This window comes from Cucurbita pepo, chromosome LG03 (genome assembly GCF_002806865.2).
Source record: "Cucurbita pepo subsp. pepo cultivar mu-cu-16 chromosome LG03, ASM280686v2, whole genome shotgun sequence".
Lineage (NCBI taxonomy): Eukaryota > Viridiplantae > Streptophyta > Magnoliopsida > Cucurbitales > Cucurbitaceae > Cucurbita > Cucurbita pepo.
In genome coordinates this window covers 4,459,829-4,476,782 of record NC_036640.1, presented here as the reverse complement: position 1 = coordinate 4,476,782, position 16,954 = coordinate 4,459,829, and the positions used below count along the sequence as shown (strand labels likewise).

The 16,954-nt window shown below is 33.9% G+C and overlaps 4 protein-coding genes across 4 annotated transcripts; all 4 read left to right on the top strand.

Annotated features, from left to right (window-relative positions):
* Nucleotides 1-214: 214 nt before the first annotated feature.
* LOC111790059 (probable calcium-binding protein CML28) lies at nt 215-913 on the top strand. The gene has a single exon (XM_023670848.1). It carries the CDS (start codon nt 489-491, stop codon nt 738-740), a length of 252 nt encoding a protein of 83 aa, XP_023526616.1. The 5' UTR covers nt 215-488; the 3' UTR covers nt 741-913.
* A 1,689-nt stretch (nt 914-2,602) lies between these two features.
* LOC111791771 (MLP-like protein 34) lies at nt 2,603-5,089 on the top strand. The gene is made up of 2 exons (XM_023673243.1): nt 2,603-2,801; nt 4,531-5,089. Exons 1-2 carry the CDS (start codon nt 2,615-2,617, stop codon nt 4,803-4,805), a joined length of 462 nt encoding a protein of 153 aa, XP_023529011.1. The 5' UTR covers nt 2,603-2,614; the 3' UTR covers nt 4,806-5,089.
* A 2,512-nt stretch (nt 5,090-7,601) lies between these two features.
* Nucleotides 7,602-10,135, top strand: LOC111791798 (MLP-like protein 34). The gene is made up of 4 exons (XM_023673279.1): nt 7,602-7,788; nt 8,391-8,662; nt 9,069-9,258; nt 9,861-10,135. The coding sequence occupies exons 1-4, from the start codon at nt 7,602-7,604 to the stop codon at nt 10,133-10,135; spliced, it is 924 nt and encodes a 307-aa protein (XP_023529047.1).
* Nucleotides 10,136-15,822: 5,687 nt separating this feature from the next.
* LOC111791700 (MLP-like protein 31) lies at nt 15,823-16,702 on the top strand. The gene is made up of 2 exons (XM_023673159.1): nt 15,823-16,027; nt 16,145-16,702. The coding sequence occupies exons 1-2, from the start codon at nt 15,835-15,837 to the stop codon at nt 16,426-16,428; spliced, it is 477 nt and encodes a 158-aa protein (XP_023528927.1). The 5' UTR covers nt 15,823-15,834; the 3' UTR covers nt 16,429-16,702.
* The last annotated feature ends 252 nt before the right edge of the window (nt 16,703-16,954 follow it).

Below are 16,954 nucleotides of genomic sequence, written 5' to 3'. Positions count from 1 at the left end.
ATTAATATTGTATCTAATAAATTTATAAATAAAAAAAAAATGTGGCATATTATACCCATAATTAAAGAACTTACGGTTAGATTTTTAAAAACTTGATGATGAACACATTTTAAAAATTAAAATATCTAATTTACACTGATCTATAATTAAATTTGCAATTTATTCCATTAAGAAATCTTAAAGAATTAGGAGTTAAATTGGAGCAAAATCAGTTGATTAAAAATCGAAGCGATCCGAGAAAGTGTGGGCGGACATCGCCATTTGATTCGCAGATCGCAAATCAGAAAGCCCTAAATTGAGCAAAAATCAGTTCAGCGGAACAATCTCGAAGAAGGAGACGACACCAGGTGGTTCCAATGCCAAAAAATTAGGGCAAAACAGAGATTATTAATGGAACAGAGGCAAAGAAAGAAAAAAGAAAAAAAAGAAGAGTAGGAGAACGAAGGAGTCGCCTCCAAGCAAGATTACTCGGAATCGAAGCTGTAGAAATGGCGGAGAGTGACGTGAGCGCAGCCGAGTGCGAGAGGATCTTCAAGCGATTCGACGCGAACGGCGACGGGATGATATCGGCGGCGGAGCTGGTCGATGCGTTGAACGGATTGGGAGTGAACGCGGAGGAGGCGAAGAGGATGATGGACGCGATTGACAAAGACGGCGATGGGTTCATATCGTTGGAAGAGTTCGCGGATTTCGCGAAGGATAATCGCGCGTTGATGAAAGATTTTGCAAAGGCGTTTTAATTTCCTTTTTTGTTTTGATCTGATAAATGAGATGATGAAGAAGAAAATATGAATATGGCTTCAACGAAGAAGGCTTCTTCTTCGTGTTCTTCGTGATGTGTTTGTACCACATGATATATAAAAAAATATACATTACTATTTCAATTATATGTTCTTCCCAGATGTTTTTACTCTTATTATAAGTTTCTCTCTCGTTCAATATGAACGTAGCTTAATATAAAAATATTTCAATATTACTCAGTACCTTATTAATATAGATTGTAATTTTTAATTTTTTTAACTTTTATTCTCATTCAAATGTGGCGTTCATTCAGGTGTCATATGCCCACCAGTTAAAATTCATACAAATAGGTTCGTTCATTCAGGTGTCATATGCCCACCAGTTTCATGCCTAAGACCGTTCATTCAGGTGTCATATGCCCACCAGTTTCATGCCTAAGACCACCAGTTTCATGCCTAAGATTCATACAAATAGGTTCATTCTTGTGCTTATTCAGGTGTCATATGCCCACCAGTTTCATGCTAGATTATGGATTTTAGATATTAATAATAGTCCGATCATATAGTTTTGGTTAAATTAATAACATGTCTATTTTTGCACCCAAATAATAATAATAATAAAGTTTTTGTTAAATTATAAAATACCCAAAATTTGAGGTTGTTCAAGCTATAAACTTTAAAAAGTTTTAAATTTGTTTGTAAACTTTGAAGGTGGTTTTAAAAAATACTTTTTAAGTGTTTATTATTATTATTATTATTATTTTATTTTTATAAAAAAAAAATGGATAAATTGATTTGATTAATGTGTGTAAAAATTAAAAGAAATTCGTGACATTGTTTATATTAACACTCACATAATAATTTCGACTACTCAGTCCAAACCATAAAAATTGAGTTAGTTAGATATTTTTAAGTTTGAATTAAGTTGAATTTTTGGGAAATCGAAATTTCACGTCGGTTAGTGGGTTGACATTTTTTTTTGTCGAGTCAACCCGAGCAACCTGGAATAAGGTTACGACCCAACCCAACCTATCATATTTTCAAGATTATTATGAAAATTAAGAATACTTGACGTTTGTAACCAATGTTAGTGAGACATTGCAACTTATGAATGTTTAACATTTAAGTTTTATAACATTTTAATTATTAAGTAATTTTTTTTAAAATAATTAAAAAAAGTGACTATCATCCCAATAATTTTATTTTTTTTTTTATTTTAGAATATTTGTTTATTATAGGTATTTTTTTAAATAAAAGTCGGACAAATTTGATGGATATTTTATATAAGAGCCATTAAACTACATCATTTAAAAAGTGGAAACTCCATTATTCAATAGTGCCAACAACAATCCAATAATAATAATAAAAAAAATTCGTATTCTATTCCATACCTAAACAAACTCTCCCATATCGGTTAGCAATGATATCAGACTATTATAAATAGTATCAGAGTCATACACCGGACCTAGCCTCTCAGGGAGGTAAATTGTGAGATCTCGATCTCACCTCTGTTATAGAGGAGAATAAAACATTTATTATAAGAGTGTAAAAACTTCTCCTTAGTAGATACGTTTTAAAATTGTGAAACTGACGGTAATACGTAACAGGCCAAAACGAACAATATGAATTAATTAATGTAATGACTCGATGGACTCGAGTTAAAAAATGTGAAGAGATAACAACTCCACAAACTGGATTTAAATACATAGTTAGTGGGGGGAAAATGTGTATGATGAAGTGTGATAAGAGGGTTAAAAAATATAAAAAGTTGGGCCAAATTATTGAGTGGAAGTTCAAATAATCCCTAAAATATTCACCCAAATACACTATAAAATGCCTCTCTTGGCTTAAGCTTTGAATCAAATCAAAACAAAATGAGCCAAATTGAAAGCATTTGGGGAAAGGTTCAGCTAAAATCGTCTCCTGAGAAGTTCTTTGGCTTCTTCAGGAACCATATGGGCGATTTGGTCCATATGTTCCCTGACCACTTCCAGAGCTTCCACTTTGTCGAAGGACAAAACTTCGACGATGGCAGCGTCGTGCACTGGAAATACCACCTCGGTGAGATATTATTATCTCGTTTCTTCTGTCTTTTAAAATGTTTACTTTAATCTTTACGATCTCAAGCTCTAGTTTTCGAGTTTTACCATGTTTATTATTTGTCTAGATCGTAATTTATAGGGTAGAGATTAAAATTTCTAAACGGTTGGTTAAAGTTATAATATCTTAGCTAATCGAACAATATTTAATTTTAATTATACTTAACAAAATAAACTCCGGCTTAATTCTAAAATNAAAAAAAAAAAAAAAAAAAAAAAAAATAAATACTACTACAGTCTTTTAGTGTGAGATCCCACATCAGGTAAGGAGAAAACTAAACATTGATTATAAGGGTGTGGAAACCTCTCCCTAACAGACGCGTTTTGAAACCATAAGGTTGACGATGATACATAACTAGCTAAAACAGACAATATTTGCTAGCTAAGCAGTCTTTTAGCGTGAGATCACACGTCAGTTGAGAGAGAAAACAAAACATTGGGTGTGGAAACCTCTCCTTAACAGACACGTTTTAAAATTATAAGGTTGACGATGATACATAACTAGCTAAAACAGACAATATTTGCTAGCTAAGCAGTGTTTTAGTGTGAGATCCCACGTCAGTTGAGAGAGAAAACAAAACATTGGGTGTGGAAACCTCTCCTTAACAGACACGTTTTAAAATTATAAGGTTGACGATGATACATAACTAGCTAAAACAGACAATATTTGCTAGCTAAGCAGTCTTTTAGCGTGAGATCACACGTCAGTTGAGAGAGAAAACAAAACATTGGGTGTGGAAACCTCTCCTTAACAGACACGTTTTAAAATTATAAGGTTGACGATGATACATAACTAGCTAAAACAGACAATATTTGCTAGCTAAGCAGTGTTTTAGTGTGAGATCCCACGTCAGTTGAGAGAGAAATGAAACATTGGGTGTGGAAACCTCTCCCTAACAGACGCGTTTTGAAACAATAAGGTTGACGATGATACATAACTAGCTAAAACAGACAATATTTGCTAGCTAAGTAGTGTTTTAGTGTGAGATCACACGTCAGTTGAGAGAGAAAACAAAACATTCGGTGTGGAAACCTCTCCTTAACAGACACGTTTTAAAATTATAAGGTTGACGATGATACATAACTAGCTAAAACAGACAATATTTGCTAGCTAAGCAGTCTTTTAGTGTGAGATCCCACGTCAGTTGAGAGAGAAAACGAAACATTGGGTGTGGAAACCTCTGCCTAACAGACGCGTTTAGAAACCATAAGGTTGACGATGATACATAACTAGCTAAAACAGACAATATTTGCTAGCTAAGCAGTCTTTTAGTGTGAGATCCCACGTCAGTTGAGAGAGAAAACGAAACATTGGGTGTGGAAACCTCTCCTTAACAGACACGTTTTAAAATTATAAGGTTGACGATGATACATAACTAGCTAAAACAGACAATATTTGCTAGCTAAGCAGTCTTTTAGTGTGAGATCCCACGTCAGTTGAGAGAGAAAACAAAACATTGGGTGTGAAAACCTCTCCTTAACAGACACGTTTTAAAATTATAAGGTTGGCGACGATACATAACGAGTTAAAACAGACAATATTTACTAGTAATGAGCTTGAATTATTACGTTTAGTAGAAAATTAAGAACAAAATCGATATGAAACGAGATCAAATTTTACACGGGAAGGTATGGTTGTTGACGCATGAAGATACTAAAGAAAGGGTGTTGAATGATGAACAAATGAACAGGAATTCCAGAAGCAGTAAAGATAAAGATGAAGAATAGGGATGAAGCAAGGACCATAATTTATGAAGTTGTTGAAGGAGATGCATTAAAGCATTACAAAGTTTTCAGAGCCAAACTTGAAACTGTTAGTGGAGGGTTAAACAAAGTGGGAGGAAGCTTTGCAAAATGGACAATTGAGTATGAAAAGGCTCATGAAAACGTTCCTTCACCAGAAACCTACATGGAATTGGCTCTCAAAGTCAGCAAAGGTCTGGATGCTTATCTTTATCGGAACTAAACCTCTATAACAACCAAGTGCATGCCCTAAGTTAATGCCTTTTCTACTTGGTTTGCTCTTAAATAACAACTTCTATGTGTAATGTAATGTTATGTTGTATAATTATGTGGGATTTGGTGAAAATGTGTGTTTATATTTGATCGAAAGGGTATGTATGTGTGTGTCAACCCTCTTAAAAACTCAATGGGAAATTTGATTTCAAGTGTGTTTGTAAGAGTCTAAGCCTATCGCTAATGGATATTGTAACGACCCTAAATTTCTACATACTTAGAGTTGTTACTAACATTTCATGCTCATCTCTAATGCAAAAATATAACTCTCCAAATGAACATCATTTATTACATAAACTTTGAAAAAGTTTAAAACAACTTTCTTTTTTCTATAAAATACAACCATGGTGTTACGTGTTTAAATACGAAATACTCGAGTTTAAACAAAACAAAAACAAATATAAACTAATTTAAAACGATGAAATGCAAAACAACCTATTCTAACCTAGAATGAGTATTTCGGAGAATACTCATAAGTGGCCCCATTATTGGGAGCCATCTAAACCCTAAACACATGCAATCATGATTTAGGACCTATCTCCGACATCATTAGGGTGGCCTCCAGTATCAGGCAAATTCGATGCATAATACTTCCCTACACACGACTCACACATGCGAGTGTGAATCCACAGGGCGCTCGCACACCCCCTGGACCATTTGGTCAAGCAAACAGATATTATTTGTGTTGGCTTATTATGTATCACCGTCAACCTCATGGTTTTAAAACAAGTTTGCTGGGGAGATACTTTCATACTCTTATATCTTTATTTCTCTCTCTAACCGACGTGGATCTCATGGTGTTCAAAATGAAATATCAATGCTTTCAACTTTTTAATGATATTGTTAATATTTAACTTATTAGAATTCAAAATCAGTATTTAAAAAAAAAAAAAAAAAAAATAAATAAATAAAAAAAATACAAATGGCTCATAGTAACTTTCATCTCTTTTCTTAATCATCATATTTTTAGGTGAGGACAATAGGGTAAGTGCTAGCCTACTTGTCAGCCAAGGGAGGTTAGTTGACAAACCCATCCTACAAGCCATGTAGTCCCCAAGGTTGGGGGCGCTACCCCCGATACATGCTAGATCCAAAGGTTACCTACATGGTCAACACTCTCTTGTAGGACGGATCTTCCGTGCGGGGTAACCACAGATTACTCACATGATCAACACCCTACCACAAGAAGAATCCATCGTGCAGGGTAATCCATCAAACCACTAAGTCACACATCCCTAATTAGCCTCATGCCTAGCTCAACGATACCGTACTGGAGTGGAAAAGGAAGTGGAGGTCCTTAAACACTATACTAGCTGCTATCGGCCTAGGAGAGCTACCTTTGTCAATCCTAGATGCCGTGGAGGTTTGCTAAGTTCTTAGGGGCGTCTAGTGGTTTGAATTCCATCTCTCATTTTAGAACGTTCAAAGATTAACTCCACAAGTTAACCCAATCTTTTGGTGCACATAGATCTAAACTTCTGATTGCTTATGATCCTGGGGTGCATGGTCTATTGGAAACGTACTAACTTGAGTCAACATGTAAATCACATTAGTTGTAGCGTCTTAAATTTAACTGAGTTCTCTCATGCATGTTTTGATATGGCGAAATTCTTATCGATCCCCTAAGCACGTAATTGATAATTTAAACTTCACCTTAATCATATCTGGGTGTTGAGGAAGTTTATTGGATTCCTAGGGCAACTAGGTGACACACAGACTTCTCATTCCAGACTGCTTTGTTTTGACTCCTCAAGTCTTTCTTAGTCTGGGAGCACTAGGTCTACACCTTTTGACTTTCAATCACGATACTAAGGTGCTCAGTCTACTAGAGGCGTCCAAATCTAGGTCATTTTCTAGCCAACCTAACTCTAACGCCCTAGGTCTGTAGCACACTCTACAGGGAGAACACACAATCAAACACGTGGAACTAACACATACTAGCACACTCTACAGGGAGAACACACAATCAAACACGTGGAACTAACACATACTATATCATTGCAAACATACAAGCAAAGAAGCTCAACAAGAAGATAACATCCATAAATCATCATAGCACATATCACAAAAACCCATCATCTTTTCTAAAAAGCATATAAAACAAAATTCATCACAAATCTCATTACAGATGCATTTTGATAATCTTTTATATCATGCATAACATACTCATCCATATTGATCAACTCGTATTCTAGTCATGCATATTCTCTTTCTAATTTTGCATAATACATAAAACAACATGCTTCTTAGAAATCTCAACCTAAGAACACAACGTTAATTTACCATAACATACATACAATACATACTCATTAAAAAACGCCCATCCGAAGTCCTTAACATGCTGCTTAGAAATCTCAATATTGATTTTTTTTTAAGATTAAAAAAACCCAAATGAAACTTAAACAAGCAACAAGAAAAAATGATCAAACATCTTAAAAATTGAGAAACAAAAAGGCTTCCCAAAAATTATTTGTCAAGTGGATTGAGCCAAAATGAATCATAAAACAAACTAGAGATTATTTTACAATCTTAAGCTGATCTCCAAGAGATAACAACTCCACAAACTGGATTTTAATACGAGTTAGTGGGGGAAAAATGTGTATGATGAAGTGTCACAAGAGGGTTAAAAAATATAAAAAGTTGGGCCAAATTATTGAGTGGAAGTTCAAATAATCCCTAAAATATTCACACAAATACACTATAAAATCCCTCACTTGGCTTAAACTTCGAATCAAATCAAAACAAAATGAGCCAAAGTGATAGCATTTGGGGAAAGGTTCAGCTGAAATCGTCTCCTGAGAAGTTCTATGGGTTCTTCAGGAACCATATGGGCGAATTGGTCCATATGTTCCCTGATCACTTCCAGAGCTTCCACTTTTTGGAAGGACAAAACTTCGACGATGGGAGTGTTGTGCAATGGAAATACCACCTTGGTGAGATATTATCATTATTATTATTATTTGGCTGTTTTCTTCGATTTCTTTTAGGTTTAAATCCTATGTTTTTGTCTTTTAAAATGTTTATTTTAATCTTTACGAATTTTGAAAAGACGATCAATCTCTAGTTTTCGAGTTTTTATCATATGTAGTAATTTATAGGGTAGAGATTAAAAATTGTAAACAATTGATTAAAATTATAATATCTTAACTTGTGAAATCGGACGTCAGTCAGTAGAAGAATGGAACAAAACATTACTTATAAAGGTATGAAAACCGCTCTCTAATATACGTATTTTAAAACTATTTGTTAGCAGTGTGTTTGAGTGGTTACAAATGGTATCAGACTCAGACACCGGAGAGTATGCTATCAAGGACGTTGGCCCCAAAAGAAGGTGGATTGTGAGATCCCACGTCGGATGGAGAAGGGAGTGAACCATTCCTTTTAAGAGTGTGAAAACCTCTCTCTAATAGACGACGATACGTAACGGGCTAAAACAGATAATATTTGCTAGCAGGGTAGAAGATCAAATTTTGTATGGTTGTTGATGCATGAAGATACTAAAAAAAGGGTGTTTGAATGATGAACAAATTAACAGGATTTCCAGAAGCAGCAAAGGTACGGATGAGAGTTATGGATGAAGCAAGGACCATAATTTATGAAGTTGTTGAAGGAGATGCACTAAAGCATTACAAAGCTTTCAGAGTAAAACTTGAAACTGTTAGTGGAGACTTAAACAAAGTGGGAGCAAACTTTGCAAAATGGACAATTGAGTATGAAAAGGCACATCAAAACGTAGCTTCACCAGAAACCTACCTGGAATTGGCTCTCCAAGTTACCAAAGGTTTAGATGCTTATCTTTATCGGAACTAAACCCCTAAAACAACCAAGTGTATGCACTAAGTTCATGCTTTTTCTAATTGGTTTGCTCTTAAGTAAGAACTTTTATGTGTAATGTAATGTTATGTTGTATAATTATGTGGGCTTTGGTGAAAATGTGTGTTTATATTTGATCCAAAGGTTATGTATGTGTGAATGCTCTTAAAAACGTGAAAAATTTGATTTTAAGTGTGTTTATAATCGCTTAAATCTACCGCTAACAAATATTGTCCGTTTTGGCTCGTTATGTATCACCGTCGGCCTCACGGTTTTAAAACGCGTCGAGAGAGGCTTTCATACNAAATTATTGAGTGGAAGTTCAAATAATCCCTAAAATATTCACACAAATACACTATAAAATCCCTCACTTGGCTTAAACTTCGAATCAAATCAAAACAAAATGAGCCAAAGTGATAGCATTTGGGGAAAGGTTCAGCTGAAATCGTCTCCTGAGAAGTTCTATGGGTTCTTCAGGAACCATATGGGCGAATTGGTCCATATGTTCCCTGATCACTTCCAGAGCTTCCACTTTTTGGAAGGACAAAACTTCGACGATGGGAGTGTTGTGCAATGGAAATACCACCTTGGTGAGATATTATCATTATTATTATTATTTGGCTGTTTTCTTCGATTTCTTTTAGGTTTAAATCCTATGTTTTTGTCTTTTAAAATGTTTATTTTAATCTTTACGAATTTTGAAAAGACGATCAATCTCTAGTTTTCGAGTTTTTATCATATGTAGTAATTTATAGGGTAGAGATTAAAAATTGTAAACAATTGATTAAAATTATAATATCTTAACTTGTGAAATCGGACGTCAGTCAGTAGAAGAATGGAACAAAACATTACTTATAAAGGTATGAAAACCGCTCTCTAATATACGTATTTTAAAACTATTTGTTAGCAGTGTGTTTGAGTGGTTACAAATGGTATCAGACTCAGACACCGGAGAGTATGCTATCAAGGACGTTGGCCCCAAAAGAAGGTGGATTGTGAGATCCCACGTCGGATGGAGAAGGGAGTGAACCATTCCTTTTAAGAGTGTGAAAACCTCTCTCTAATAGACGACGATACGTAACGGGCTAAAACAGATAATATTTGCTAGCAGGGTAGAAGATCAAATTTTGTATGGTTGTTGATGCATGAAGATACTAAAAAAAGGGTGTTTGAATGATGAACAAATTAACAGGATTTCCAGAAGCAGCAAAGGTACGGATGAGAGTTATGGATGAAGCAAGGACCATAATTTATGAAGTTGTTGAAGGAGATGCACTAAAGCATTACAAAGCTTTCAGAGTAAAACTTGAAACTGTTAGTGGAGACTTAAACAAAGTGGGAGCAAACTTTGCAAAATGGACAATTGAGTATGAAAAGGCACATCAAAACGTAGCTTCACCAGAAACCTACCTGGAATTGGCTCTCCAAGTTACCAAAGGTTTAGATGCTTATCTTTATCGGAACTAAACCCCTAAAACAACCAAGTGTATGCACTAAGTTCATGCTTTTTCTAATTGGTTTGCTCTTAAGTAAGAACTTTTATGTGTAATGTAATGTTATGTTGTATAATTATGTGGGCTTTGGTGAAAATGTGTGTTTATATTTGATCCAAAGGTTATGTATGTGTGAATGCTCTTAAAAACGTGAAAAATTTGATTTTAAGTGTGTTTATAATCGCTTAAATCTACCGCTAACAAATATTGTCCGTTTTGGCTCGTTATGTATCACCGTCGGCCTCACGGTTTTAAAACGCGTCGAGAGAGGCTTTCATACCCTTATCAAAAAAATGATTCATTCTTCTCAAGTGAAACGTCAATGCTTTCAACCTTTTAATGATATTGTTAATAATTCATCTTAATACAAATAAAAAACAATTAATTATGTAATTATTCATGTTCAAAATTCAGATCACGATCCAGAATCTGAATTCGACACCAAAAAAAGAAGGTTTACATTGTTTATATTGGTAGTAAATTTCATTTCCTTTCAGATTTTCTTAATCATCTTAGTTTTAGGATCGCACTCGTTCGGATATAATATTGGTTCATTCATGTACCCTCCTTTATAGAGTGTCACGCATCTAAAATTATGTAATATAATTAAATTGTTAGTAGCGGTTGAACCAAACATTAATATTATTTATTTATATGAAATTCTGATAGTATTTCATGCAACACCAAATATTGTTATATGATTTTTAGATATCTTAAACAACTTTCAACCAAACGACCCCTTAAATGCGATGTACATACAGAAGTACTCTTCAAAGCGTTGGAACGTGACGTGATCATCGGGTGACCATCTTTGAGTTTTTTTAGAAAGATGATATTGATTTCTTGAAGGTGAAGTGATCATCGAGTCACTTTATTTTTTTTGTGAATAATGAACTCTGTATGATCTTTATTTTTTTTTTGATCATATAGACATTCACGACCCCACATACGCCAATTGTTGATGCTAAAATATTACCTTAAAAAATCTCACTTGACTTTTACGGCCTCAACAGTAAATTTAGTGAGATCGAGAACAAACTCTATATAATCTTTATTTTTTTCGATCATGCATCTCTGACAAAACACTCTCATCCCCATAGATGACAACGGTTGATACCAAAATCTTGTCATGAAAAATTTCACCTTACTTTCACGGTCTCAACGGTAAATTTGGTGAAATCGAAAATAAGCTTAATCTGATCTATATTTTTCTTGGATTCTTGACCTTTTTTCGAGTAGTGTTCTAATAATTTTTTCTTCTACACGATCTTGAAATTCTACCTCTAAANGCTGTTTTCTTCGATTTCTTTTAGGTTTAAATCCTATGTTTTTGTCTTTTAAAATGTTTATTTTAATCTTTACGAATTTTGAAAAGACGATCAATCTCTAGTTTTCGAGTTTTTATCATATGTAGTAATTTATAGGGTAGAGATTAAAAATTGTAAACAATTGATTAAAATTATAATATCTTAACTTGTGAAATCGGACGTCAGTCAGTAGAAGAATGGAACAAAACATTACTTATAAAGGTATGAAAACCGCTCTCTAATATACGTATTTTAAAACTATTTGTTAGCAGTGTGTTTGAGTGGTTACAAATGGTATCAGACTCAGACACCGGAGAGTATGCTATCAAGGACGTTGGCCCCAAAAGAAGGTGGATTGTGAGATCCCACGTCGGATGGAGAAGGGAGTGAACCATTCCTTTTAAGAGTGTGAAAACCTCTCTCTAATAGACGACGATACGTAACGGGCTAAAACAGATAATATTTGCTAGCAGGGTAGAAGATCAAATTTTGTATGGTTGTTGATGCATGAAGATACTAAAAAAAGGGTGTTTGAATGATGAACAAATTAACAGGATTTCCAGAAGCAGCAAAGGTACGGATGAGAGTTATGGATGAAGCAAGGACCATAATTTATGAAGTTGTTGAAGGAGATGCACTAAAGCATTACAAAGCTTTCAGAGTAAAACTTGAAACTGTTAGTGGAGACTTAAACAAAGTGGGAGCAAACTTTGCAAAATGGACAATTGAGTATGAAAAGGCACATCAAAACGTAGCTTCACCAGAAACCTACCTGGAATTGGCTCTCCAAGTTACCAAAGGTTTAGATGCTTATCTTTATCGGAACTAAACCCCTAAAACAACCAAGTGTATGCACTAAGTTCATGCTTTTTCTAATTGGTTTGCTCTTAAGTAAGAACTTTTATGTGTAATGTAATGTTATGTTGTATAATTATGTGGGCTTTGGTGAAAATGTGTGTTTATATTTGATCCAAAGGTTATGTATGTGTGAATGCTCTTAAAAACGTGAAAAATTTGATTTTAAGTGTGTTTATAATCGCTTAAATCTACCGCTAACAAATATTGTCCGTTTTGGCTCGTTATGTATCACCGTCGGCCTCACGGTTTTAAAACGCGTCGAGAGAGGCTTTCATACCCTTATCAAAAAAATGATTCATTCTTCTCAAGTGAAACGTCAATGCTTTCAACCTTTTAATGATATTGTTAATAATTCATCTTAATACAAATAAAAAACAATTAATTATGTAATTATTCATGTTCAAAATTCAGATCACGATCCAGAATCTGAATTCGACACCAAAAAAAGAAGGTTTACATTGTTTATATTGGTAGTAAATTTCATTTCCTTTCAGATTTTCTTAATCATCTTAGTTTTAGGATCGCACTCGTTCGGATATAATATTGGTTCATTCATGTACCCTCCTTTATAGAGTGTCACGCATCTAAAATTATGTAATATAATTAAATTGTTAGTAGCGGTTGAACCAAACATTAATATTATTTATTTATATGAAATTCTGATAGTATTTCATGCAACACCAAATATTGTTATATGATTTTTAGATATCTTAAACAACTTTCAACCAAACGACCCCTTAAATGCGATGTACATACAGAAGTACTCTTCAAAGCGTTGGAACGTGACGTGATCATCGGGTGACCATCTTTGAGTTTTTTTAGAAAGATGATATTGATTTCTTGAAGGTGAAGTGATCATCGAGTCACTTTATTTTTTTTGTGAATAATGAACTCTGTATGATCTTTATTTTTTTTTTGATCATATAGACATTCACGACCCCACATACGCCAATTGTTGATGCTAAAATATTACCTTAAAAAATCTCACTTGACTTTTACGGCCTCAACAGTAAATTTAGTGAGATCGAGAACAAACTCTATATAATCTTTATTTTTTTCGATCATGCATCTCTGACAAAACACTCTCATCCCCATAGATGACAACGGTTGATACCAAAATCTTGTCATGAAAAATTTCACCTTACTTTCACGGTCTCAACGGTAAATTTGGTGAAATCGAAAATAAGCTTAATCTGATCTATATTTTTCTTGGATTCTTGACCTTTTTTCGAGTAGTGTTCTAATAATTTTTTCTTCTACACGATCTTGAAATTCTACCTCTAAAAACCCAAAAAAATCTAAAAATTAGAACTATAAAGAAAAAATTGAAAAATTAATTCTCGTTGGAACTCAGATATTACATTCAACCTCGCCTTTTCACCTCTGCTATAACGATGACAATATCTACGTTAAGACGCCAACTATTGATACCAAAATCTTGTTACGTAAAATCTCACCTGACTTTCACGTACTCACATATATTATATTACTATTTTCTAAATTGAGTAAGTGGAACCAACAAACAAACATTATTTTACACAATCTTGCTGATATGCAACAGATAACAACTCTAATACTTGGATTTAAAATAAAGTTAGTGGGAAAAATAAAAGATATTAAAGTGTTCATAATGAACTAATCACAAGAGTGTTTAAAGAATGATAAAAAGTTGGCCAAATTAGATAGCAAATATTAATGATTAAATTTATCACTACCAATCAACTTAAGTTGAGTTTATTCATAATTTAATAGACATAATAGGAGAAGAGTTTGTGATCGAATTCCCTTGTGGGTTACTTTTATACTTTTAATTATTTAATCTTTTTCGATTTTTCTGTTAGCTAATCGAATAGGAGAAGAAATATAAAGGTGACTACTCGTCAAAGCATAGTTCTTTATCTTTTTAGTAGCTAGTCAAAATGAACCTGACACCCGTCTCGAGAAATGAATAAATGAATCTTGATGTAATTTTAAGTCTATTTTTAAGTCAAAGAATTTTTAGGGACACAAAGAACTAAGTGAATTGGGACTAAAAATTAACAATTAAGGTGCTTTAGGATAGAGTAGGGTTAAGTTGTAACCCTATTATCAGGTTGGTCGAGTTGACCGGACTAAGAAAATGTCAACTCGCAAGCTGATCCAAATTTTCGATTTTCAAAAAATTTAACTCAACTGAAATCGAAAAAAAAAAAAAAAAAAACTTAACCATACCCAACTTTAATATCTAATTGTAAGTTATAGACTAAGAATTTAATATCTAATTGTTTTGTTTAGTGGATGTAGCACTCAAAAGATAGACAAAAGTTCTTAAACTAACCTTTAATTTCTCTTAAAATATTGGGAACTTGCATATAATGCAAATAAAATCCAATTAATTTCAAGTATATTGGCACTAACATTATGTATTTGCAAATAATATACTAATTTTAAATATTTTTCGTTTGCTTACTTCAATATTTTTATGTTATCTTCTAATACTCGTTTACGTCATTAGTGATGCATTGAGATGTTCGTAAAGGAATAGGACGTCTTTCTCGTTTTCATCTCCGGTTTTAATCTTTATTCTTTCAAATTTTTTCATTTATTTTTAAAAGAATTGGGGTGAAGATTTACCGTAGAGAATTCGTGTAGGGCTCGAGATCCGTGTAGAAAACTTTTATCCATTTTATATTTCTCTCTCTATACGTATATTTATTTATATTTATATATAAAAATGAAGCGAGACGAGTCGGGATGGGGATTTTTGCAAGGTTGGAGAGGGGGACTGGATGAGATATATAGTTTCAATTCCCGACCCCATTTAGTTAATAAGGATATGTGAGATCCCACGTTGGTTGGAAATGAGTATTATAAAGGTGTGGAAACTTCTTTCTAGTAGATGTGTTTTAAAACCCTAAGATTGGCGGCGATACACAACGAGTTAAAGCGGACAATATCTACTAACGATGGACTTGGATTGTTACAAATGAAATCAGAGCCAGACACCGGGCGGTGTGCTAGCGAGGGCGCTGGCCCCCAAGGGAGTAAATTGCGAGATCCTACATCAATCGGAGAGAGAACAAAACATTTCTTATAACGGTGTGGAAACCTCTTCCTACTAAACATATTTTAAAACTGTGAGGCTGACAGCAGGACAAAACAGACAATATCTACTGGCGATGACCTCAGACTTTTACATGATAAATCTTATTTCGCTCAATTATTTTCTGTTTGAACGAAGATTTTTCACTCTATTCAAGGCAAATAAAATAAATATCTTGATAGATTTTTAACATATATTTATGCTATTAGTCTATCAATGACACGCTACCAAATGCTATTGTTGATATGGTCTAATTTAAACAAAAACCCTAGTGACTTCTCTTTAAAGATGTCATACCAATTGGACTTTATTTGCACCTAAAATATGGGATTTAAAATACAATCAGTGGGGAAAAAAGTGATCATTCATCCAACTTTGCTATAAAATCCCCCTCTTAGCTTCTACTTTGTATCACATCGAAAGAAAATGGGCAAAAGTGATAGCATTTGGGCAAAGATTGACCTAAAATCTTCTCCTGAGAAGTTCTATGGGTTCTTTAGGAACCATTTGGGAGATTTGGTGGATTTGTTTCCTGAGAATTACAAGAGCATTCAACTTGTGGAAGGACAACATTTCTCCGGTGGCAATGTTGTTCTATTTAAATTCCAATTTGGATTTGGTGAGACAATAATTCCTTCTCATATTGCATAACGTTGATTATATATATTTGTTCATGCATGATCAGGATATTAAACATAGTTTTGTTTTATCTTTTCTTATGAATATGATCGAACAGGTCATCAACTTCGAGTCGAAAAATGGGCAATAAGAGCTGTGGATGATGTGAAGAAATACATAATCTATGAAGCTGTTGAAGGAGATGTTCTAAAGCAATTCAAAGTGCTTAGAGTAAAAGTTGAAGCTGTTCATGGAGGATCAACCAAAGTAGGAGGAGGAAACTTTACTAAATGGACTGTTGAGTTTGAAAAGGCAAATCAAAATGTGGCCTCACCACAAAACTACTTGGAGTTGTTCGTCAAAATCTCAAAAGGGGTGGATGCATATTTCTCCAAGAACTAAAATCCTACAATAATGAAGGGAGTGATCTTAAGTTTGGCTGTGTTTTCTACTTGGTTTGTTCTAAATAAGAAATTATGTGTGTAATGTGTTTAAATATGGGTTATAAGGATGCATGTGAGGCTATGGAGTATCTATTATATGTAAGTCTACTTATGTGTGTGTGTAAGATCTCAAATGTGATATCTAATGTGGGTTTATGGTCTAATGAATTATAACTCATCAAAATGTTTATCTTATAAATCCATGAGTCTTTATTTATGGAGAAATCATAATTGAATTGAAAATATTGAAAGTTTTGTTTAAATTTGGACACCAAAAAAAAATTGAAGTGGTTTGATATGTGAAGACTCAACTAGAGGCGTGTATTTAATTTGTGGGGCCAAGTGTCATAATCGCACTCTTGTGGTAGTGCGACACTTGTTCTGATCCAGCGAACAAGTCAGTCGTGAGAAATCTGGACTTCGCGGACAATGTCGATGTATGCTTGAGTCTCGAGTCACGTTTGAGAGGAATGATTTAGAAAATG

Bases quoted from the DNA above. Each gene is read 5' to 3' on its own strand.
- LOC111790059 (XM_023670848.1), top strand. From the start codon at position 489: ATGGCGGAGAGTGACGTGAGCGCAGCCGAGTGCGAGAGGATCTTCAAG.
- LOC111791771 (XM_023673243.1), top strand. From the start codon at position 2,615: ATGAGCCAAATTGAAAGCATTTGGGGAAAGGTTCAGCTAAAATCGTCT. The intron at 2,802-4,530 runs GTGAGATATTAT...ACAAATGAACAG, and splicing joins GCACTGGAAATACCACCTCG to GAATTCCAGAAGCAGTAAAG.
- LOC111791798 (XM_023673279.1), top strand. From the start codon at position 7,602: ATGAGCCAAAGTGATAGCATTTGGGGAAAGGTTCAGCTGAAATCGTCT. The intron at 8,663-9,068 runs TAAACCCCTAAA...TCAAATCAAAAC, and splicing joins ATGCTTATCTTTATCGGAAC to AAAATGAGCCAAAGTGATAG. The intron at 9,259-9,860 runs GTGAGATATTAT...ACAAATTAACAG, and splicing joins GCAATGGAAATACCACCTTG to GATTTCCAGAAGCAGCAAAG.
- LOC111791700 (XM_023673159.1), top strand. From the start codon at position 15,835: ATGGGCAAAAGTGATAGCATTTGGGCAAAGATTGACCTAAAATCTTCT. The intron at 16,028-16,144 runs GTGAGACAATAA...ATGATCGAACAG, and splicing joins TAAATTCCAATTTGGATTTG to GTCATCAACTTCGAGTCGAA.